The sequence below is a fragment of the Myxocyprinus asiaticus genome, chromosome 17 (genome assembly GCF_019703515.2).
Source record: "Myxocyprinus asiaticus isolate MX2 ecotype Aquarium Trade chromosome 17, UBuf_Myxa_2, whole genome shotgun sequence".
Classification (NCBI taxonomy): Eukaryota; Metazoa; Chordata; class Actinopteri; order Cypriniformes; family Catostomidae; genus Myxocyprinus; species Myxocyprinus asiaticus.
Window position 1 is genome coordinate 2,533,077 of NC_059360.1, and position 24,450 is coordinate 2,557,526.

Consider the following 24,450-nt stretch of genomic DNA (forward strand, 5'->3'; position numbering starts at 1 on the left):
ATTCACATAATTCGTATGCAACTGTTTTTAGAATGCAAGATGAATGGAATGCAGCATGTTTTACGTGTAAATACACGTTATTACAACCTAGAGTTCTCTTGTTCAAAGTATAGTGTTCAGAAAATGTTTTGATCATTTAAGCGCATGTTCCTTACCTCTCCGTTATTTCGTTTTATAAAAGTCATTAAAGTTATTAAAAAAATCAAAAGTTATGAAAAGTAATTAAAAAAAGTATAAAAACAAAAAAGTAAAAAAAAAAGTAAAAAAATCTATCTATCTATCTATCAAAAACAGATTATAGATTGGGTTATATATAGATAGATTTTATATAGAATAGATAATCATTATACCTGGTCTCCTCCAATATGGGGGGGGGGGGGTGCGCCACATGATGGTGGAGGCTTGGGGGGGCTTTAGTTTCAAAAGGTTGAGAGCCTCTGGTTTAAATAATATAAATCTATTATAAACTGAAAATTGTTTTTTTCTTTTTACAAATTTTGTCCAGAGTTAGTTTTTAGATGATCTTCAGACCAAACATCACAAAAGTTTAATGGATTGTTTAATCTTGACCTACCAGAAGTAATGTGATACATTTCCAGCACACACACACAAAAAAAAACACACCATAAAAGTAGTCCATATGACTTGTGTGCGATATTCCAAGTCTTCTGAAGTCATACAATAGCTTTGTGTGAGTAACAGACTGAAATGTAAGACCTTATTCACTGAAAATCTTCCCTTCTGCTGCAGTTCTCCAATATTATTCTCCATTCCACATTTTCTAACTGAAACATCATGTTCACTTACAATACATGGTAACAACCAATGGTGTTTTGGCATCAATGACATTAAACCTGGTGTAAAAAGGTGCCATTTTTTAATCTGAATATAATACAAATAAGATTTCAGAGCTTCGGCAGAGGGGAAGATTATGAGTGAATAATGAATTAATTTTGGGTCTGTTCCTCACACAAAGCTACAGTATCATATGACTTCAAGGCTTTGAATATGCACAAGTCATATGAACTACTTTTTTGCCTATCCTTTTATATTCTGTGAAAAAAATAGTTTGGACATGACGATGAGTAAATAATAAACAAATTTCTATTTGAACAAGTCTATTTGAACCCTCAAAAACATCATCGACCGTTGACCTATAACATGAATCTTTTATTATTAAAAGCAAAACCACACAGATGATGATGAACAGGAATATGCAAACTAATACACATGATAAATCAGGAAATATTGGCAAGATTTTGAGGAACATTCCAATGCTTCTACATGCAATATTATATTTCATCTGTCCTTTTACATAAACTGCAATACTCTCCTTTATTCATATTATACAGCTAAATGACACATATTTACACCTTTTTAGAATAATAATTATTACAGATGTTTCATGAGAGAAAACATAACAGACAAATCCACATCATAAATCCACCAGGAGCATTTGAACTAAAAACACACCACAACTTTGTCTACAGTGGCGGTATAAAAGCAAAATATATTCCAATAAAACCAAACTAACATTATCTCACAAGCCTATTCCACAGACAACATGGAAAACACTTGATTTAACTGCTCGCTTGTATTTCAGTCGACTGAGGACATTGAAAATCCCAAACCTGTTTTCCTAAATGTTTATCGTTTAGGAGCAGAATATTTGAAATGATTTAAGTCAGACTGTTCTTGTACAAAGTGCAACAGAAATGATTAAAACTCATAAATAAACATGTGTTTGGCCACACAGAAAGTGGCCTGTAGGTGGCGCTCTTTTTCTACAGGTATGAAGGTGACTTGAAATCCTCAGGTACATCACTGTCTAGTTTGCAGATGACCTTGTAGATGGCTTTTTTCCAGGAGGGGTCGGAGTCTTTTGACAGTGAAATGGCGCTGTAAAACTCCTGCAGTGTGATTTCAGCAACCTCTAGAAATCTGTCTGGAACCTGACGGACAAACATTGAAAAACAGAAACAAATATAACTTAGATGACTGTAGTGATATTATACTGTATGTTGGTTTTAACAATTAATCGGTGCCGATGCTTTTTGGAACTATCGCTACTGGCAAAAGTCTTATAGTTGCCAATATTTTTTTTTCAGTTTATTTATTTGTATTCGTCCGTGTTTCTCTGTGGCCTACGCTGGATGATTCTTCAGTTAGAATGGCTTGGTTTTACCATATAACAGTGGCCTCTAGAGGTGAAATAAAAACAATCACTGACACCTCGTGGGGGTTTGCTGTGTCTAATGCTGCCTTAACGTGCTATCAGAATTATCGTAAATATGAGTTTCCCACTCAGAAGTTGCACATGAACGACCCCTCAAGTCATAATTACGACTGGGAAACCCTGAGATAATTTTGATACCCGTTTCCGAGACTGGAAATGAGTCGTAAACTTTCAACATGGTGGAGGAGTGTATGGTTTCTGTAGTGAATTACAGGTTTTATTCCTTTTTCTAAATACAGCAGATGCTTAAAGCTTGCATTTTCAGTCATGTTCATTTGTGTATATCAGCAACCATTGTATTTGACCAAAATACCATTATCGTCAGCAAGCTAACTGAGTAATACGTACTATGCTGTCAAAATAAAAGTTCCTCAAAAAAATATGTTTGAATGAACCTGGCGTCTTCCATGTTTCCTGTTCTTTCCGACTACAAAGGACATGAACACGACATACTCGTAATTACCACTTCAGAAGTGGGAAGTAGGATAATTTTGATAGCACATGAAGGCAGCATTAATCTTTCATCACTGACAATATTCATTCATATTTTTAACCTCACTTCAGTGCATATTTTATTATTTTGATTAGATAAATCAAGTGTTATAAATTGAAACGAGGGCATGCAAAGAAAAATGCAACTATCCGTCAGCACACACATCATATTTCATTTCTTGTGAATAATAATAATGAGCCTTTCTACTATATATATATATATATATATATATATATATATATATATATATATATATATATATATATATATATATATATATAGGTTTATAATAGAAAATGTTTCAGTTGTCTTGTTTACATTGTGAATTCATGACACTTATGCGCTAACACGCTATACACGGCCATATGTGCCGATTACTTGACCATGCACTCATAATATATATATATATATATTATTTTTACACTCTAATCTGTCTTGGATACAACTATTCTGATGCAACTGAAACTTTGTAATGCATCACTTTTCGTCCCACTGTCTCCTTAAGATAAATCGCTTATGATGTATTATTCCTCTTTTGTACAGGAAGTCGCTTTGGATAAAAGCATCTGCCAAATAAATGTAAATGATTACACTCTGTTATTGTCATTTATGATGACACGTACTGCAATGATAGATATATAAAAGTGTTAATGGGCAGAAAACAGACAAAAAAATAATGATAGGCATACCTTACTTTAGACAGATGTGTGAATGGCTTTCACTGCAGATGACACATGAGTAAATGGGAATTTGAGAGTATTTTAGTATATTTGATCCTTTTGTAGACTAATTAAAAAAAAAAAATATCATGACATGTTTTTGGAAAATGTCTTTATGCAAATGATCGTATTAATGTAGGTAAATTTGCACCAGCTCACTAATAACTGTGCACCCCGATGTATTCATGTTGAATACTGACTGAACAACAGAGTAGTAGGTGGAGCTTCAGGTCACACCTACCGATGATGTGGATCAATGGCAGTAAAACATGTTTAGCAGCCAGTTAGACATTTTCCTAAAAACTCACCCAGACGAGCTGTTACGAACCACCAAAACGAATGCAAAAACACCTTCTTTTTGGCCTGATTTTGTTCTAAATTATGTCATACCCATTAGGTTTTCGATTTCGTATGAAGTATATTGGGGTCTTATGTCTGTGCCAACATGGTAAGAAAAGACTAAGAATTTTTTTTAACATTCTATAAATCAGTTTTTAAAAACTATCAGCCTATTAATCGTTTATCTGCCTTTACATGGCGAAACTGGCATGGTGGGATGATGAGTGTGTGTGAAATTACTAATTGCCAAACTAATTGCCAAGCAGCCTGTTTTTAATGCTCCACTTTATATTTGGAGAGAGTAATGTTAAAAATGAAACTCGCCGCTAAAATGATATCCTTGTCCATTGTGAATATTCAGTGTAGCTGTGTACGAAGCACCGCACACACAGAGGTCACTGCCAAACCATGCAACTACCTGTTGGTCAACACAGCAAATTTGTCTGTGAAAGTTCACCAAACTTGAACTCCACACAAAATTCTTCGCCACTGGAAGTCCATTGGGCGAAATTCACAATCAAGCAGATAATACAAAATGTTAGTCTTCTTTCTGCTTGTTTATTAAGAAATGCTGGTAACATGCTGCTAAATTCAGCAGGAAAAAACACTGTTTAGGCTACTGTACATTATACTGGAAGCGCTCTGGCACCACGTTATCTTGTTCTTTTACATAGTTTGTCTGGCTAAGCTGAACCGTTAGAGTCAGACTGGCTGTAAGACACGTGCAGATAGTTTCACTGGTCCATTTAGGATTGCCCTGAGACTCCTGAGCGATAGTTTTGTGCGATAAGAGGTTATACAGTAGTTATTAAGTCTATTTATTTGTTGACTATCCATATACCCCTCTGAAACATGTTTGATCAGGGTCACTTGAACAATGCAGCCTAATTATACATGGGTTCCTTAACACAGAACTCTAGTCATTCAGACAACCCGTGACTAGTCGATTATGAAAATTAGTAGTTTTGCACATCCCTACCCACAACGGCAACCACCCACAACACCATAGCGTCATGACAGTGACTTCTGCATGGGCAAGTCCTAACCGAACTGCAGTTTTATCCCAAGCCACTGAGCAACTTTGAGAGTGCGGTTCTGTTTTGAACAACTTTGCAGTGTGTACGTTGCCTTTGTCTAAATCAATACATTTGCCTCCAGTCTTTGATGTTATAACACACTGATGAGGTGTAGTAAAAAGTGTTCATGCATGCTTACGAACTGTTAATGCCTCAGAACTCTAAATCAACACTTTAGATTCTCTGATGTTTATGTACCATCTTTAATGTTCTCATGTTAAAGTGCGGTTCTCCTTTGCTCTTTGTTCACTGTGGCAATAAACCAAATATAGTGTCAGAATCATTAGATGCCCGCTCTGGATGGATGCTTTGATTTTTTGCAGCGTTGCTTCGAACTTAACTGCTCGGAAAATGTGCGAAAGAACTCGTTCCCATCACAGGAATTCATGCAGCGCTTCACATCACTTTGAAGGACGTGGTTTCTGTGGGAAGAAGGTGGATCTATCCGGAGGCATTATTTCCCGGAGAGTAGCTCCGCTTCATTGTTGACCGCATTTTTTCTCGCGCATCTCCAGACACAAAAGGAGACCCTGGGAATGGAATGTCTTGGTACTGAGGTAAAGACAACTGTGTCCGCTCATTCCCATTGGCCAGCCGATTGCTCTGGGGATTTCTGGCTTTTTTCGCATCAGTAGCAATTCAAACCGTGGTCAGGCATGCTCAGCGCGTAATCTCAAGTTGTTTTAGCAGATTCTGCAGCTTCCTCTTCCCACAGTTTGATGAGGCAGCAGCAGTGCTGGCAGCTGGGATAACGGCGCAGATCCAGGTGAAGTGTGACACACGGGTCAGGACGAGGACAAACATCATACATGGCCATTGAATCCACATGACTCTTATAGTCGGACTGATGTGCATTTAAACAGGATGTTCCTGAGCTCAAACAAATATATAACTCCGTATTTAATTTAATTTAATAACTTGATATTTAGCAATCTCACACAGAATCTGTTCCATCAGAACTGGATTTCTGTTTTAAGTTCTACATATCATTCGCCCCTTGCGTGTTCATTTATGAAATTATTTGGCTAATTTGATGATGCATACAACTACCAATAAGAGTGTAGTACCATCAGATCCATTTAACATATTTTACCAGCTTTAAATCTATCCCTCTGAATTCTACAGATTTTTGCCCAAAATCAATGTAGAAAATACATTGGAAAATAAATCAGCAGATTCTGTCTGGGCCTGATTATTAGCCTTAGCTTATGTCAAACATGCAGTGTTAGTGAAGCTACTTGCTAAGCTAAAATGGCATCAGTATTTTAAGTAGTTCGACTACAGTCAAAATACCCTTTTGGAAAAGTACTTAGCTACGCAACAAGCTACAAATAAAAAGTAGCAGTTTTCAGTTAAATAGAACATGACACAAAAACAACAAGGACCTCAATAGGATGGCAACATCAAACTTAATATACACACACACTTAACTACTAAAATTAATCAGCACACTAATTTATATAATGAATCTAAAACATAGTGTAAACAGCAGTATTTTACTAAACATTTCACTACAAATCTCAAACAAAATTTGCTCTTTGGCTGAACTTGGACAGTGGTTTCACATGTTTGAAATTAGTTTTCTTAACTAAAAATTATTATGTAATCTCAACACAAACATTTTGTGTAGAAAGAACCTAGTTGACAAAATCCCAACAAAATTAGATGTGTCAATGTAACTCAAATAAATCTCTTATTTCTTTATGCACTAACAAGTCAAAGTGAATGTTAGCATGCTAAATACATGTTGGTTGGAAGCACTACACAGTGTAGTTTATTAACAATAGTTAGCAGAGCATTTACTCAATGAAGCGAGTAATTAATTTAATGTTGGACATCGACCTGTCCTCATCGTTAGCTCAAGCTCCACTCAAAACTCCAACATAACAGAAACTCAACTAAATCTCAACATCACTAAACATTAAACACTAACAAGTATCCCCCTTTATATTCATCATACACATAAAATAACTCTTCATTTTAACATTTACTCTCCCTATCGAGTCCCTCGAGTCCCCCAAATATGTAACTCTGGGATAATGGAAATCCCCTGCCCAGTTTCATCAATGCTACATTAAAAACACAAAAAGTATTCATGTAGTCCCAACTCAAATGGATTAAATAAACTTCCATTTTACAAATTTAAATGGATAGTAGGGCTGGGCGATAGGACGATGTTATCAGATATCGACAATGTCTTACAAATCTCCCGATGTCGATTTAACACTCATTGACAGATGATGATCAACAATATTTATTAAACAGTAGCCCAGGGTATGAAATTTGCACCCGCCAAATTCAAAGAGGCTGAATCCAGCTCCTTATTCGCAAGCTCCTGTCCAAATGCAGGTATTTCATGAGCGTGTCATTTTGCTCATCTACCCACAACAGGCAGGTGACCTGTAAGACATCTCGGAGTAACACGTGACAAGAAATGCTGTTACACGCACTTGAAATACACTTTATTATATTTTTAAGAACAGACAAAAGATAAGCCATCAATGCCCATACTGATGCGCTGTTCGTTTAAAGGCAACTGTTTACAAGAATTGTGTTGTTTATGAGAATGCTGAAAATGACCTAAGACCATCTAAGGAGGTGCTTGAAGTTTAGTTCGCTTTATTTCCATGGATCATTTCGCACTTAAAATGCATTGTGAACGCAACTCTGCAGGTTCGCTCAAATATATCTTTGTATTAAAGAAACAGAGACAAACATGATTAAATCATAAAATAATAAAAGACCAAGTTCGCCTTGAACCTAAAATAGAGTTCTATTTTATTTTATTTTATTTAGGCAGCATTAACGAAACACAATACAAACACAAATTCGATAACACACATTTGGCAGCATTATTTTGGGAGCACAAGGAAATTTATTAGGCTTACACCTAATATAAAACTGGTGTTTTCTATTCGTTTAAGCACAGACTAAGTGAAGTAACAAACCATTTCAGCCGTTTTGAAAGTAGAAGTCATATGGGTTGTGTTGAACTTTCTATAGGTAATGTTTTATTTATTTATTTTTAAATATGATTATTATTATTATTATTATTATTATCTGTACATTTATAATTTTCTTTAGTTCTTAATTTTTAAGCCATTAGTAATTTCCCACTATCTGTCATAGACAAATACCTGCGTAATGGCAAATGGAGCTGTTGGAGACAGTAAATGTTTAGATTTGGGAAGGTGGTTATATAAGATTTTTTATTTATTTTATTTTTTTCTCCCCTTTTTCTCCCCAATTTGGAATGCCCCATTCCCAATGCACTCTAAGTCCTCCTGGTGGTGTAGTGACTCGCCTCAATCTGGGTGGCGGAGGACGAATCTCAGTTGCCTCCGCGTCTGAGACCGTCAATCTACGCATCTAATCACATGGCTTATTGAGCGCGTTACCGCGGAGACGTAGCGCGTGTGGAGGCTTCACGCTATTATCCGCGGCATCCACACACCCCACCGAGAGCGAGAACCACATTATAGCAACCACGAGGAGGTTACCCCATGTGACTCTACCCTCCCTAGCAACCGGGCCAATTTGGTTGCTTAGGAGACTTGGCTGGAGTCACTCAGCACACCCTGGATTCGAAATCGCGACTCCAGGGGTGGTAGACAGCGTCAATACTCCCTGAGCTACCCAGACCCCCATTATATAAGATTTTTTAATCACTTCGTTATCTTAATTGCTTTTTCATTTTGTTTAAAGTGCAATTTGAATTTATAAATATCTTTTGTTTAATTTTTTGTGTTTCAATAAATAAATGTAATTTTTAAAGCAAAATCAATAAAGCAAAAATATTCAACGACCCTCGGCAGGGAGGTTGATGATATAATCAGATATCGCAATATTTTTTAAGGCGATTATCGATTAAATATTTTTTACATATCGCCAAGCCCTAATGGATAGAATGCAATGAAATCAATTTGTGACAAAATGTTCTACAATTGTGTTGCTTTAGTTCATTTTAATTAAGTAAAATGAACAACCAGCAAAATCTTTTTTTTTTTTTTTTTGTCAAAAAAAAAGTCAAAAAGACAAAAAAGGCCATGCAGCAAGTCCCAGGAACACAACTGATTGAAGATTCAAATAAATCAGTGAATCTGTTTTCTGAACCAGTTCATTAAAATGAACTGTCCGAATGAACAGGCTTGCCAAAATGAATCTGACTTTGCAACACTATTTGAGACATTCTAGTAGAAGGAGTTTGATTATTGCCGCAGGTTGCTCAGTTGCGCTATTGAGCGTAACAGTCTAGTTCCGGAAGTAAAAACCCCATTCATTTTTTTCCATAGGCGAATAGATTTGTAACGATACTTTAAAAACCTTTAAAGTAAGACTAAAACTTGAAATATATTGTTTGTTTACTTATAATCAACAAACTTTAAATCAATAATTTTACAATGTAATGTACGCAAAGGTGTACATACCTGGAAGTCATTGGCTTTGTTGTAGTGCATGTTGAGTGCGCGAAACAGCTCAGACTCTCTGCTGACGGAGATGTCTTTCACATCATTCACACCATCTATGATAGCCTGACGAGCAAACTTCTCCATCTGGATGTAGTAGAACTCTCTGAAGTTACTAAACCACTTGATCAGCTGAGACGTGATGCAGCGATTGAACTAAAACACATTTAAAATATAGAAAATATGAGTTCCAGGAGCCTGTAAAAATGTTCAATAAAAAATTAAAACATCATCCATAGGATGAATCACAACCAGAAAAAAAATATCAAGCATCTATGTGTATCGTGTAACTTGTCCTGTTCTGTGTTTTCTACAGACTGAGAATGAGACCTCAAATCATGTGACTTTATTTGGAGAGGTGTGCTATTTATTTTTTAAGCAATTGAACTTACAATTTTCACCAAAATCTTAATCAATAGAGATTTAAGGGTGGACTCTTTCACTCAGCCACAGTGGGCATCACCTTCAGCAGGACGTCCCTTTCCATTATGACCCCTCAAAGAATCAACATTATGTTGTGCATTTTCCATTTGAACATACTGCTCAACGTCCACACAACTACGCCAATGTTTCAAGCATTTATTTTGGCCAACATTTACTTTACATTTTCTATATAGGTTTAAATTAAGTGATCGTCAGTGTTTTGGTTGGCAACTTCATCTGCAAGTGTTAACAAGAAATCTTGGTAACACTTTCTATGAAGCACATCTTTATTATGCTCTGTAAATGCATTATAATGCATTCATAATGTATCATAATACACCTTATAAATTATAACTTCTCAAAAATAATTATAACTACAGTTGTAATAATTATAACTACAGTAACTTCAGTTGTAACAAATAATACTTAAACAATTCGTAGTTATACTTTAAAGCGTATAATGCATTATAACAATAAACATCCCATTAAATATATAGAGAGAGAGAGAGAGAGAGAGAGAGAGAGTGCAAGAGTGCTATATGGCCCTACATCAGCACTGCTGTGAATCGGCCGCAAGCAGTGCTGATTTAGGGCCATATAGCACGACTGCAAGTGTGATATTGCTTATATACAGCAGTTCAATGAACAAGTAAATTTTAAAAAATTAGGAAAAACTGAGTCATAAAAAATGCATTTGTGCATGGAACTACTTTCTTACATGACGGATCAGAATGTGCTGTTGCTGGTTCAAACCAAATGATGCATCCAAGCCTCTCAAAAACATGACTTTAGAACTACTAGTATCACGGCTTGGGCTGTTTCTAACATGTTATTGGAGAAACAAGGATGTATGTGTGTGTGTGTGTGAAAGAGAGAGAGAGAGAGAGAGAGAGAGAGAGAGAGAGAGAGAGAGAGAGAGAGAGAGAGAGAGAGATATGGAGTGTGTGCGATCACCTGTTGATGATGCTGTAGTGTGTTAGTCAGTTTTCTGAAGATAATATCATTTTGGTGAAATGCATCCTGTTTTCTCAGTGGAAAAATAGCCGTTCAAGCGGGGGTATTCCTCCCTATTTTGTGGTAGCCGGTGCGCAAGAGCCTTTCACTATAGAAACCGCAATCTCCTCCGCCATTTTGAACAGTATGTCCTCTCTGATGTAGAAACTCCGGTAAGATGTAAGCTCCTTGAGTTTGTGTAATTAATCAGTCTGTTGAGTCTCTCAGCTGTGATGAGCCTTAATGCTTTAGTTGTTAGTTTAAAGCCGTTTAAAGCTATTTCCTAGCTTCAGTAGTGTAATAATAATCCGAGTGATCATGTAGTGCTGATGAATGAAAACACTGAGTGACGCTGACTCACTTCACGTCACCAACTGTCTCATAGTACACACAAAAATGGTCTTTTACCTCCACCTGTTGGCTAAAATATGTAATGTCACAATACTAAACGTAAAGAGACAGATGGCTCTTAACACATCTGTACTGCTCTTACACTTTAGTTTAGAATGTAAATCTCATATAAGTGCTGTCATGTACTTTATTGAGGTAAGTGATTTGTGTATGTCTGGTACCATACTTTTTTTTTTCAATTGAGTGTATTTAAATTAGAGCAGTCAAAATTAGCACGTTAACACATGCAATTAATTTAAAAAGTTTAACGCGTTCATTTTTCTTAATCGCAATTAATGTAACACACAAAACAGTCATTCAGTGTCAGTAATAAAGTGCTGGAGAAAGGAGCTCTTAGCACTATTTGATGTACAAAACAAGCCCAGATGGAACTTGTGAAAAAAGTCAAGTATTTTGGGTGCATATATTTGGGTAGGTGCATTTTAATTAATATTGTGGATGATGAGAGTTTAAGAGTTTTAATGCCCATTGCAGTGAATATATAACCTATGTTGGGACTAGTTCTTTCAATTAGTCAACCTCATAATTACACTTTGGGAAACATTTAATGTGACTTGAAATAGTGCTATTTTAGTGCATTTCTATCTTTATATTGTGAAAGGCTTTGTTTGGAAAATGTCAATATAGCATTATATTTTTATGTATTGTTTTGTTTTCTTCACCAAGTAGGAAATAAATGCATTTTGACAGGAGAAGAAGTATATTTAGAGTAACATTTTAGCACTTTCAAAATCTGCAATTAGTCGTGATTAACTAAGAAAAATGATGCGATTAATCACGATTCAAAAATTTTATCAAATGACTGCACTAATTTAAATGCATTTGTGCAAATCAGGATATTAGCAGTTCTGTTGTTTTTATGTCTCCAAATAAAATGCACAAACATTAGTTTTTATTTAATAGAATCAGTTTGATTTTTTGTATTCTTAGGGTGTGTTTTGTATAAGAAGTAATGAAAATTTGGCTACATATATGATCAACATGAAAAAAAATTCTCCAATGAGAGTTACTAATATGTTTCAACCTTTGTTGAACTGTAAGTTTTACAAGTGTTTTTCTTATTGTCTCAAAATTTACATTGAATGTGTTCCTTTGCATTTGTACATAACTACCATTTTACAAGCTGGACTTGTAAAGCTTTATAACCAACCACTTAAAAATATTATATGAATGTTGAAGAAGACATTATAACTTCTTCAGATAAATTGTAATGTTATAATGCATTATGCTCTAAGGTATAACTGTAAATAGGTATTATAGCATAAGGCTTATTATGAGACATTACCAATGCATTATAATGCATTTATAATGCCTTTACAATGAAATATAAACATGGGCTTCATAGAAAATTACCGTAAATTTTTATTGTTCCGAGTTCAGATATAGTTATGAAAAATATGCCTAAAATCACTAACAACAAAGTGTAAAGAAATCTATTTTAAAAGGTGACGCCCACTGTTGTTGAGTGATGTGCCGATAACTGTATCCCTGAAAATGAAAAGACAAGGCTTGTACTTAAATAAAAAATCATCCCAAAGATAATGTTAAAAAGAAAATGGATGTAAACTAGTGCTAAAATGAATTTATGAATTTATTTATAGATTTAGTGATTCATTTAATTACTTTAGAGATGTTTTTAACGATTTCATTATGTTTTTAATGATTTCAATATTTATTTCATGATTTAATTTGTACTAATTTGGCCCTCCTTAATGATTGTATAAAAGTGTTTGCCTCTTATAGTTGAAGTGTGTTATTTCTACACCACCAGTATCACCAAAAGGAACTGCAAAAAATATTGGCTGAGTTAGGAATGCCATACATACCATATGTGTATTAAGAGTAGTATGGGTAGTATGCCATGCTTAACTTAGCGATTGACTGCTTTTAAACAGGTTTACCAAACATTTTCCAGATTGGTCCCACCCCAAACTCTTACCATTGGTTGAGTCAATGTTGCTGTGTCAAGATGCTCAAACAAACGGAGGAATGTTTTGAAAGTGCCACAAAGCTAACGTGTTTTTACATTTTGGGGAAATCAACCTACACCTGTCTTAAAGTTGTCTCTGCATATTAAGCTGGAATAGGAGAAAGTATTTTAACATCAATAACATTACACACTGTAATTGCATAGTGTGTTTAATCAGCTATATAGTCACAACTAGTCTTTCCCACCCGATGTCTTGCACACAGAATCACAGCTATACAAACATCAGCTGAAACTCTGTCTTCACATCAGCCCTGTTATTATAACTGCTCATCCGCTAACAGAGAGGAAAATAGAGTGCTAAACTAATGCCTGAAGGGCTGAACCCTCGTCAAAGACGCTTCGTCTACGGACTGTGAGAAACCACAGATCGAGAGGTCAGAAGGAGGATTCTTTCTCACTGAGTTTGCTTGATCGGAATGGAGTCGGACACTGGGATTAGTCCAGCCTTTGTGTGCCGTGGCTTCCCACAGAAGAGTTTGGGACAGGCAGGAGGTCGACAGTGACTCTCCTTACTGATCTTTAGGCGATAGGGGAGCCCAGTCGCCCGTTACAGGATCGGACAAGAAGGCTGAATGGGTAACTGGACTCTGGCCAGACAGGATACAGTATTTCGGTGCAAAATGTCAGTGCTACGTGCTAGAATAATGCTGTACATTAAGTACATAAGTTATTACGTATGTAAACATGAAAATAAACACGTTAAAGACTGAATTACACCCTGTGCCTTTTAAAGTGATCTGTATTATGCTGCCTTCTGGTTACTCCTGAAATGTCAATGCACACCACTGCAAATGTTAGTAGTGTCATGAATCATTTACCTACTTTTGTGCCACATTAGCTGGGTTTCCATCCACATAATTATTACGTGAATTTTAAGATATTGAATAAAAAATGCTGTGAGGAAACACCAAGATGCCAATAAAATATCCAAAATGCACATAAAAAATTAATACACTACATATAAAAAAAAACACACAAACAAAACATGCCTCAACAAGTCATGTGACTGAATAATTCACTCATAACCGGACTAACCTATCATCACATAGCATCTAAAAAATGCTCTGGTTATTCTAGGACGCCAAAGTCTGTCATTAAAAATGATTGTTTAAAATGCTTGCGCTACCACCAAGTGCTAGCAAACATGAAGTCTGTGAGACTGTTTTGTCTGTGCGTTCTAAACTTCAAGTAATTTATTACATTAAACAAAAGAGCAACAGTGGTTTCAACTTCCATTTTGTGCCAATTTCCCCAGAAGTGACAACTTTGTTCTCTTGAACACACGGGACGGAAAGTAAGGGACAATGTACAGTTAGCTGGTCATTATTGTTAAATAAATGCAAAATAAAATAAACCGACAGGTTGTATCAACCTGAAGCAGTTTATTTTGCAATAATGACCGTCTGACTGCAGATTATAATGCTTATTACACAGCTATTTAATTAATAAATTAATCAATAAATGAATAATTAAATGGGCATGAAATGGACCACCTCCGGAGTTTGGATGGTGTTTATTTTGTGAAAATGACTGTCTGACTGCTCATTATCCTGCTTATTACATGACTACCTGCTCAATAAATAAATAAATGGACATGGAAATAATGATTTGAGTTGAAATGACATTATTATTTGTGAAGAAAGAGACCCCAGAGTCTTCAAAAACACCTGAAATCCACCTCCGGTCTGCATCATTATCCTGCTTATTACACGATTACTTGCCAAATATATATCATGGATTTGAAATATGTCTTCATATGAAATAATGATTTGAAATAAAATTATTTTATAAGCTTACTTGTAGAGATCACAGAGTGATACAAGAAATAGGAAAAATGACTCGCAATACCCGAATGACCGGAGAATTATCACTTTATCCCCGGATGTGCTCTCATTATTCAGAATTGAGTATTTCAGGGAGCCATGTAATAATATGCAATATAGAGTTATATAATATATAACAGCACTTTAGGATTAAAGTTATGATTAGTAATGATAAATAACTTAATAAACATTTGGGACAGAGGTAATCATATTTGTTTACCACTAATTTGTCGCTGTGAAGTCCCCTTATAGTGGTTACAGCCCTGGTACTTTAAATATGAGGTGGAAAAACGTGATTTCTGGAAAGATCAGCTGTAATCTTTTTTTAATGAAACAATATGAATTAAATAAAATAAAAAACACTTTCCTGACATTTTCAAGCACAACTGACATGGTTTACTGAAAATGAGCCTGTTCAAATGAACTGTGTTTAGTCTTAATCAGTACAGGAATTAAAAATCAACTTGTGTTCAACTGCACGAGCAGCACTAACGTTTGGCAGTTGTGTTAACTCATCATCACAACACTTGTGCCTCAGGATACACACACACAGGATACAGCGCTAGACACACACACAGCTATACTCGCGCCTCAGCACTCTTCTATTGTTGTGTGGTGAAAGCTCGAAAGCTGAAGGGTTAACGCTCAATAGAGGAGGTGCTGCTCCCTTTGTCTCCTTTCGCTGACTTGAGAAATGCTTCTATTAACTTTGTCAAAGTTAAACCAGCGATTCAGGAACCGTCAGCCCGACATTCAGGAATATTTGCGCATCCACTTGCTCAAGCGTCTGTTTTTGTGGTAATATTTTGGGTTTGTTTGCCAAAGCAATAGCAAGCTCTTTTCTGGATTAAAATAACTAGTCTATTATAATATAAAGTGAATTCTAGAACAAACTGTGTATGTAACTCACCATTTATTAATATGAAGTCATACAAAATCAGTAAGATTGAGAGGTTCTTCAAAAGACAAACCTTGGAAATAGAATTACTTTACCACTACAAAAAAACATAATAGGGCAGATCTGGGCTAGCTGTCACACAAAGAAGTTGTCACAAGGGATATACTGTATGGTTTTGAGTCAAAGTTCAATTACACACACATAAAAAAATATATAGTGTTTTTGTTTGTTGTTTTCAAACACCTGGTTTAATTCCTTCTAAAAAAAAACATTTTTCTTAATTCTAATATCACATTTTTGTAACAGCTGATTTTGTTATAAATGAGCACAATAAAACCACAGGCATACATAGACAAGAGTCTTATAGGTAGATTTTAATGTGCTTTATATGTTGTACTTTTATAATTCGCTAACTACAGTTTCTGTTTGCCAAATCAATGGTTTGATATTTTTTATGGTACTTTTAATATTTTTGTTCTTTCATTAATCAGTTGGTGTTTCATAATTGTTTAAATCATTCAATTTAGCTGAAAAGACTGTAGGTGCCACTGTGACAACTTACCTCATAGGGTATCTTTGTTTTCTGGCCAGTGATAGTGGAAATGTTTAATAGTTTTTTATAGTCAAGACTTTACGGGTTGTGCCCATACAGAAATTGACTTCCAAAAATAAACCTGCCCTGAGACATTCACAGGACATAAAAATGTGACAACTAGCCCCTGCTTTCCCCTACACTAATACATGTAAACAGAGGCATTATTAACCAGTAATTTGGTTGAACAGACAAATGAGTAAACGTGACATACCTTAACATCAGGGAAAAAGTTCTTGAGTAAATTTGAGCTTGGGTAGCGCGTGTAAAAGAACATCAGTTTGGCTTTCTTCAGATGGTTTGGGGTCAAACCCTCCTGAATGTGAAGAACGTTAAGGCCTCAAAATGATCACAATGTGGTAATCAAACTGGTCTTACCCTCAACATCTCAATTAATTAAAAAATAAATAAATATATATATATATATATATATCAGCAGCTAAACTCGTATGCTAAATCATTACATTTTTAAGAATAAAAGAAATAAAATGAAGCATAAACGCAGCATGAATATCTCCTATTCATTGGTCTAAATAATTTCCATTTGGACAATTCTGTATTAACCAGGGAGTCGATTAACACACGACAGCATCTGCTAACGAGAAAACAAGCTCAACAAATTAGATTAAGGACTTCAATTAGAGACCTGCAGTCTGAGCTGTTTGCCTCTTATCTGCCGATAGTAATTGCTTTGTTGTGAAACACTGAGTGTTAATATAATATAGAAATTAAATTTACTCAAGGAGGATGTACGGTGTCCACTTACGTCCTTTCACATTTTAGCGGCACTTAAAAATAGTGAAATGTGTACTTTGAGAAATTTTACATTAGAACTCATCGTTGCCAAGTGTGAGGTCGCAAACAATATTAGAAAACTGCAACAAAAGATTGATCTTCTCAAAGAAGCATGTTGCTTCTGAAGTAGAACATAAGAGATGTTGCTAATATTAAACCTGTCATTGCTAATGAAAGAATAACTATTCCAACACAATAAACTTCCAAAAGCACATTATATAAATGTAATGATGTTTAAAAGCAAAGCAAGCTGCAATATCGGCCCATATAACACACCGGCCATTGGTGATGGTGTATAATGATAGCTGAGAGCTTGCTTTCCACAAACAACCAAAAGTGACCTCTCTCATCCAGTCCAATCACATTGAGAGTGCAGAAACATATTATGCACCTTTTCAAGTCCGATGAAAAAAAAAATCTGACAATTTCCAGAAGAGAAACTGTTGCTTTTTCTGCCTTTGAAAATTGCCTTTTGTTCTTAACAATTCTTATCAAAGCCTTGTATTCCTTTTTATTTGTCTTTTCCTAGACTTAAAGTCATTACTGAGCCCAGATTAAAGAAGATGCTACAATTTTCTTTGGGGTTACCAAGATCAAAGCAAAAATTCTCCTTGAAGTCTGCGTTAGTGCAACAGCACACCGCTGCACTCAATTCAACGATTGCTCAAGAGCTGGTCGTTTGTTCAGCAATATCTGAATGTTAACTACTAGATATTAAATAAAGGCAGTCAACTAAACAAAGAAGGGGATTTTCAAAAGCAGCTCAAGCTAAACAAAGAATCAAATCCATAGATATAATTTAAAATTAGATTGTCTTCTTGTGACTCCTAAAAGATTAATTGTATTTCTATCAGATTGCATCAAAGGACTAATGCGTACAAGTCTTTTGTCAGTCCTTTGATGAAATCAGATTCATAATACAATTCATTTTGTCTAACAGTTAGACACTCGCATTTGTTGTGCATTTGCATGCCATAAAAATCTTCTCAATGAAATTGTATGCATGAGAAAGAAAAATCACAAGTGGGATCTCTTTAATATCTCAATTGTTTCTCTCAGACAGCCATGAGCTCAAATGGAGACTTTGCTTCTCACATGTTTCCTCTTGAGTTTCAGAAGAGATCTTAAACTCTGCTCAAATTTACCAAGATACCAAAGTCTCATATGAACTCATGCATTAATTTTCAGCCTCATCTCATGAAAATTATGTGACTGTGGCAACAAATTATATTAAGTGGTTCATTACTCGTATTTGCAGCAGTTCCGAGGTGAAATGTCACTGTGTGGCACTAAAAACAAGTACATTTTCCCCTAAACAGATGAGGTTTTTAAGGTTAATGTTCTAACGAGTTTTAAATCAACAAAACCAGAGGTCTGCAACTTGACCTGGGCCCGACGGGCCCCGGGAACCCGACAGGTCAGTTTTTCATGTAGGACTTCGGGTTCGGGTTTGTAATTAATGAAAAAATAAACAGGCTTACCAACTTGTTTCGCGCACACGCTCTCACTCACAGATACGTGCGAACGGACAGGTTAGGGGCTGTTCACACCGAATGTGTTTTGCACGTGTCTGTTCTGTTTTCCCATTGTTTTCCTATGCAAACACATGCTGGACAAATGTCTTTGACATTTGCACTGCGTCTCGCTTTTTCTTCAGCATCTCGCGCAGGACCGGCATATTTTAAACACCATGTCAAGTTAAAAAGAACTTTAAACTGTGGAGCTCTGCGCACTTTGCTAGTTTTTAATTATTTTTGTATCATAAACCGGTGAGATTCGATACACCCTGCTACATAACTGTTCTAAGAAGTCAACATGTCAAAGAATTTAAACTCCTCGGGCTCTGGAGATATTAAAAGACACTTACGTGCTCAAGCCGATCCCTCAGACAGGCCCGCAGACCAGGGATTTGGTTTGGACTGTGCGGCGGGAGAAATTCAGCGGCAACTGGCGAGCATGTCTGTGATGCTGACGAAAGTCGTAGCGGCCCTGGAGGATCTTGCTGTAATACGTCGATCGATTACGGCGATGGAGACAAAATTCTCTGAGTTGGTTACAAGAATCGGGGACGTCGAGAGACGGATCGATTATCTGGAGTCATCGGAGAGGGAATTAGCAGCTAATCCGCTAGCGACCAAGGTAGACTTGGAACGCGTTTGGGAAAAACTGGAGGATTTGGAGAATCGTAATCGGCGAAACAACGTCCAAATTATTAGAATTTCCGAGCATGAGGAAGGCCAAGATATGGTGAAATTCCTAGATGTGCTTTTCCCGAGTCTGCTCGACATAACAGGCCATAAGCTGGAAATTGAGCGAGCTCACAGAGACCCGGCTCGCAGATCCACGGAGGGCGACATGCCCAAATCAAATTTCTGAGATCATCCGATAAAGATCTTGTGTTACGGAGGCGAGGAGTAAAGGAAGGCTTTCTTGGAAAAACCACAGCATTTTCTTGTTCTCAGACTTTGCGAATTCAACAAGAGAGAAACATGATCGATTCAAGGAATGCAAGAAACTCTTACATCAACAGAAGATCGCTTTTGCACTGATGTTTCTGGCTAAACTGAGAATAGATAGTAAGGATGGTTGTAAAATATTTACATACCCACAGCAAGCATTGTCTTTCATAGAGACAATGGGGTGAATAAACCATTTGCCGTTTCTTACGTGGCCCCCAAGTGAGCTTGACTCGCTGAGCATACACTTGATTGTCTGAGGAAGCTGGGGGCCATTTTGTTTCTTTTTGTGCTGGTTTTGCCTAGCGGCTGGAGTTTGTTTTGTGTAGTAACACTCCTTCAAGAATCTCTTGCATTGACGGAGGATCGCTTTTGCACTGATGTTTCCGGCCAAATTGAGAATAGATACTAAAAATGGCCGCAAAATATTTACATGCCCACAAAAAGAACTTCAAACTGTCAAAAAAGCGCTCTGTTTCATTCTTTGCGTTGCATCTAGATTGTTTTTAGCACAGCTGTCACAAATATTCAACATTCTAAACAAGTTCAGGCTGCGTAGAGGGGACTGCTGCAGTGTTTCATTTTATTCCAGATTATTCTGCACAAGTGAAGTTTCAGTAAATAAATGGTAAGTCCCCTTCTGCTCTAGTGTACTAAGGAGCTGCTGTGCCTTGTTAAAACTGTGTATGTTTACTGTTTCATTACTATTACAAATGTTGCCTATATGCTTACATAAAATACAGCCTACTACAACAGTACTTGCTAGGAGAAGAAATGAGATAGTAAGCAATTTTGGGTTTGGGTCAGGTTCGGGCTTAATATCTAATGGTATCGTTCGGGCCGGGTAGGGTCGGGCCACACGGTCTCTGGTATGGGTCAGGTTTCATTTTAAGGCCTGTGCAGACCTCTACTACCCTAAACCTTCAACCTAACCCTAACCGATAGTGTCATTTTGTTGTGTTTCTATGACACTTTCAGCTCACGTATTGACTCACGTGCTCTTCAGGACTCATACATCAGGTCATTTACATCACAAGTGCAAAGCTCTATAAGTTGAGCTACCACGCAATTTGATCACACTTGAACAAGCTTGTAAATGTAGTTGGTTATGTAATGCAAATGATAAAACAAGTCATGCGCTATAATAAAAATGTTTTGATGTTATAAGACAGCATTGTGTGAGGAACAGGGTGAAAAGGAAGTGTTTCTTAACTGATAACTTGCCATTTTACACATGATTTGTGTTAAAGTGAATAAAAGTGTTTCTTGATGTAGTGCCTCTAGTGTTCATTTCACCAGGAAACTGCCGTGATACGTACAGCGAGCCATGTAAAAATTAGACCAGGTTGCTTATCTTACAGCTCTAAACTCTTTTCTGCTGGTTAACAATATCATTTGTCTAACTCTATTTACCCTTAGAAATTTAGGAAGAAAAACATCTGAAAACTCCATTAAAGGGATAGTTCACCCACAAATGAAACTGAAGTCTCATTAGCTATGAAAGAGCAACATCTGAGCAATACAATTTCCCTGTGTGTAGCTTGACAATATTGTATTTTCATTTCTTTATATTTATTAGGATGAGAGAAATTTAATGTTTCTCGATTACTTTTTATGTATATTTTTGGTTCTAGTATTGATTTGCCGTGGCCAAAGCATTATAAAGGATATATTGAGTGACATGAAGGAGCTTCTCTCCGCCATGCTCTGCAGATCTCCACACTCCATCTTGACATGCGGGATGCAGATCGTGTCGACTGCGACCAGTCCAGGAGGTGTTGGGCGATGGTGCTGACCCAGATGCCCAGAGTTCACCTTGGACCTCATGCCGATGCTTTCCCAGGAATGCTCAATGGAATCCGGAGATGACCTTTCCAAGGGTGGAGGCAGACAGGGTAGTCCGGAGAAGGTCGAATGAGGTCCATATTTCAGAAGGTGCTCCAGGATCTGGCTGTCGTGGAGAGGAGTGTTGTAGCCAAACTGGAAAGGAGTCTGGTGGAGCGGGTAGGGTCTCTTTACGCCCTGGTTGACTGAGCTGAACTGGCTAAGGGAAGGTTTACGAACCACCAGGGACAGAGCTTCAGTCTGGTGTTCTGGGCTATTGATGGGCGAGCTCTCAAAGTGATCCTCAGACCCGGATTTGACTATTTCGTCAGAGTCCGACAGCTCCTGAGGGGAATCTTGTTGAGTTTGCTTTTCAGATTCTGAGTATTCCGGAGTCTGGCAAGGCTGTGGCTCGGATAATTGGTTTAGTAGAGTCATCGAGATTTTTCTGAAGACCATGTCAATGCTTTCACTCACGGTCCTGGTCAGCTCACATTTAAGGGTCTCCTGAAGGTTCTTGACCTCCCTATCGGAGAAGAAATTGTTGTTCACTTTGTCTTTGTAGCTGCCGCCAAGACTTTGTTCAAACTTCAGCAGTGGTTCTTGGGTATCTTGTTCCGATCTCCCATCTTTCTTGTCCTCGGAGTACTTCTGGTCGTGCACATGCGAGATCTTCTCCTGAAGTTGATGCAAGAGACGCTGCATGCTTTGGAGCTGCTCCTTCAGTTTGTGACACTCTTCGTCTTTGCTTGTCTTGCCTCTAATGTTGGGTTGCCCATTGGAATGATTGGGTTCCTGGTGTTGGGGAAGCCTCTGCTTGCGCTTGTTCTCTTTCAGAACTTCTCTTCGACACCGCATGGCTTCACATTCATTTTCTCCTTCTATGTGCGACCTGGAATTGGGTGAACCAGCCATGACCCGTATGATGTTCTCCACCCGGGCGCGTTTGGCTTGGAGGTGATCGTTTAATGGACGCTCAACGTCCGCACTAAAGGGTTGACACCCAGGAGACAGATCCTCCATGCTATCTTTGAAGGACATGCTGCTCTGGTCCTCTTGAGCGAAATCAGTCATGTTGGATTCAGATTCGACCACGCTTCCACCAGACACATTCGTTGAGGGCAGGTAAAGGAGGTTGTTGTCTAGGGAAGTCAGTTTATTGTGAATAGTTTTACGCAGGAGGTGAGATATGATGGAGCCGTTGTGGTAAGAAGCGAGGGACTCGTCGTACGTGCTTCTGCGGAAACAGGGGAGCAGGAGGTCGGCTTTGTTGCCTTCCATGCAGCTCTCGCTCAGCTTGTGCATGCTTTGTTCAGACGGGCTCAGATTCATGTTTTCACAGGCTGCAGCTGCCGATTCCGTACGCAATAATGAGCCTTAGAAACTGGTAATCTGTAATAAATAAATAAACAAGGAAAAGAATTATGGTAACTCTTTACATTAAGCTCTCATATGCCACACAATGCTGTCATTTTCCAGATTCTGAACAAATAAAAGAGGTGATATTTAATGTTATGAAACATGTAGCATTTAGTTCTGGTTTTAAAGAATTGTGGTTGTTCTTTATAGAAAATATTAATATTTAAAGAATTATTTAAGTTTTTAAGCTTCTTTTTCATGTATTATCATTTATTTATTTATTTACAAATAATAAGGAAACAGACGAGTAATATTAGACTGCATAGTAAAATAAATACACAAAATAAAACATCAAATGCAAAATAAGGCACTGTCTTTTTTCAATGCCACTGTTATATTAAATGTGCATTTCGTAATTACAGTTGATTTAGATGCTCAATTTTAAACACACGTTCCTCTAAATTAAACTGATCAACAGATTTTTCTAATTCTCTATATCATATGTAACATTTCATTTTCATTTCCACTACATATGAAAATATACACTCTAAAAATACACAAATTGCAAAGTTTAAAAAGACTTAGATTTTGCTATTTGAATATATGTGATATTAATATATACGAATATTTATGAAACGTACAGTACAGACGAATGTCATAAATATTTAAGTATCTGTGTGTATGCACGTGTATAGTCTACATGTTCATATTAGTAGGTATTTAAAAATGAACATTACAACATTAGGTGTTTAAAACGAACCTTACAATATTCAAATAGCAAATTATGAGTTTTTATTCAAGAAGTAAAAGTAAAGGCAATATAAAAGTATGAGTTTCTATGAAAGAAACTTCAGCAAATGATGAGAAGAGAGAGCGCGCGCTTACCTGTTGCTCTGGAGACGCGTGACTGACAGTGTGTGCTCGGCTTGCTCTCTCTCTTCTCTCTCTCTCTGGTGATGTGGGTGTGGCCAGACCCGCCCCTCGATCGACACACCAGCCAATAAGAAACTAGTAACAGCCTAATGTAAAAAGTAAACGCTTGTGCTTAACTAGGAAGTACTAAATCACTACACACTACAAAGAATGCCAAATATGTATGAAAATAATTAATAACTGTGTAATTTCTTAAAAATGTGGTGATATAAAGCAACTGTATCAGCAAGTATAAAGGTGACACTTTACAAGTGAAAATGGCTTTATTTTGCACTCTCATGTACTAATTTAATGCAAATAATTGAATTACAAATTATATTATTAGCATATAATTAAATAAAAATGTACATGAATGTCAGCATTTCTCTCCGTTTTGCTTTAATGACAGCACAGACTCGACCAGGTATGAACAAAATCTGATGATGAAACTTCCCATATGTCAGCTAGCCTCCTGTAAAATACAATAACTACACAAAAAATAGAGTTTACGTTCTAAACAATTTACACAATATGCACTGTAACATACTGCAAGCTGCTTAGACACTTTGAGCACTTTCGTGTAACAGGGGTTGATTTTTATTTAAATGAAGGTCACATAAAACCAGACTGGGAAACTTTTACCAG

General features: G+C 36.8%; 1 protein-coding gene across 1 annotated transcript; it reads right to left on the reverse strand.

The window, feature by feature from the left end:
* Nucleotides 1-563: 563 nt before the first annotated feature.
* Nucleotides 564-23,799, reverse strand: LOC127455408 (prospero homeobox protein 1-like). Its single transcript, XM_051723285.1, has 5 exons — nt 23,779-23,799; nt 21,382-22,926; nt 16,674-16,781; nt 9,291-9,485; nt 564-1,952 (listed from the first exon to the last, which is right to left on the reverse strand). Exons 2-5 carry the CDS (start codon nt 22,864-22,866, stop codon nt 1,785-1,787), a joined length of 1,956 nt encoding a protein of 651 aa, XP_051579245.1. The 5' UTR covers nt 22,867-22,926; nt 23,779-23,799; the 3' UTR covers nt 564-1,784.
* Nucleotides 23,800-24,450: the final 651 nt, after the last annotated feature.

What these genes read in the sequence shown, in the direction of transcription:
- LOC127455408 (XM_051723285.1), bottom strand. Translation starts at nt 22,866, where the DNA reads ATGAATCTGAGCCCGTCTGAACAAAGCATGCACAAGCTGAGCGAGAGC. An exon ending in GCTCCTTCATGTCACTCAAT is followed by an intron (nt 16,782 to 21,381) that starts ATATCCTTTATA and finishes AACGTTCTTCAC; the next exon opens with ATTCAGGAGGGTTTGACCCC. An exon ending in ACTTTTTCCCTGATGTTAAG is followed by an intron (nt 9,486 to 16,673) that starts GTATGTCACGTT and finishes AATGTGTTTTAG; the next exon opens with TTCAATCGCTGCATCACGTC.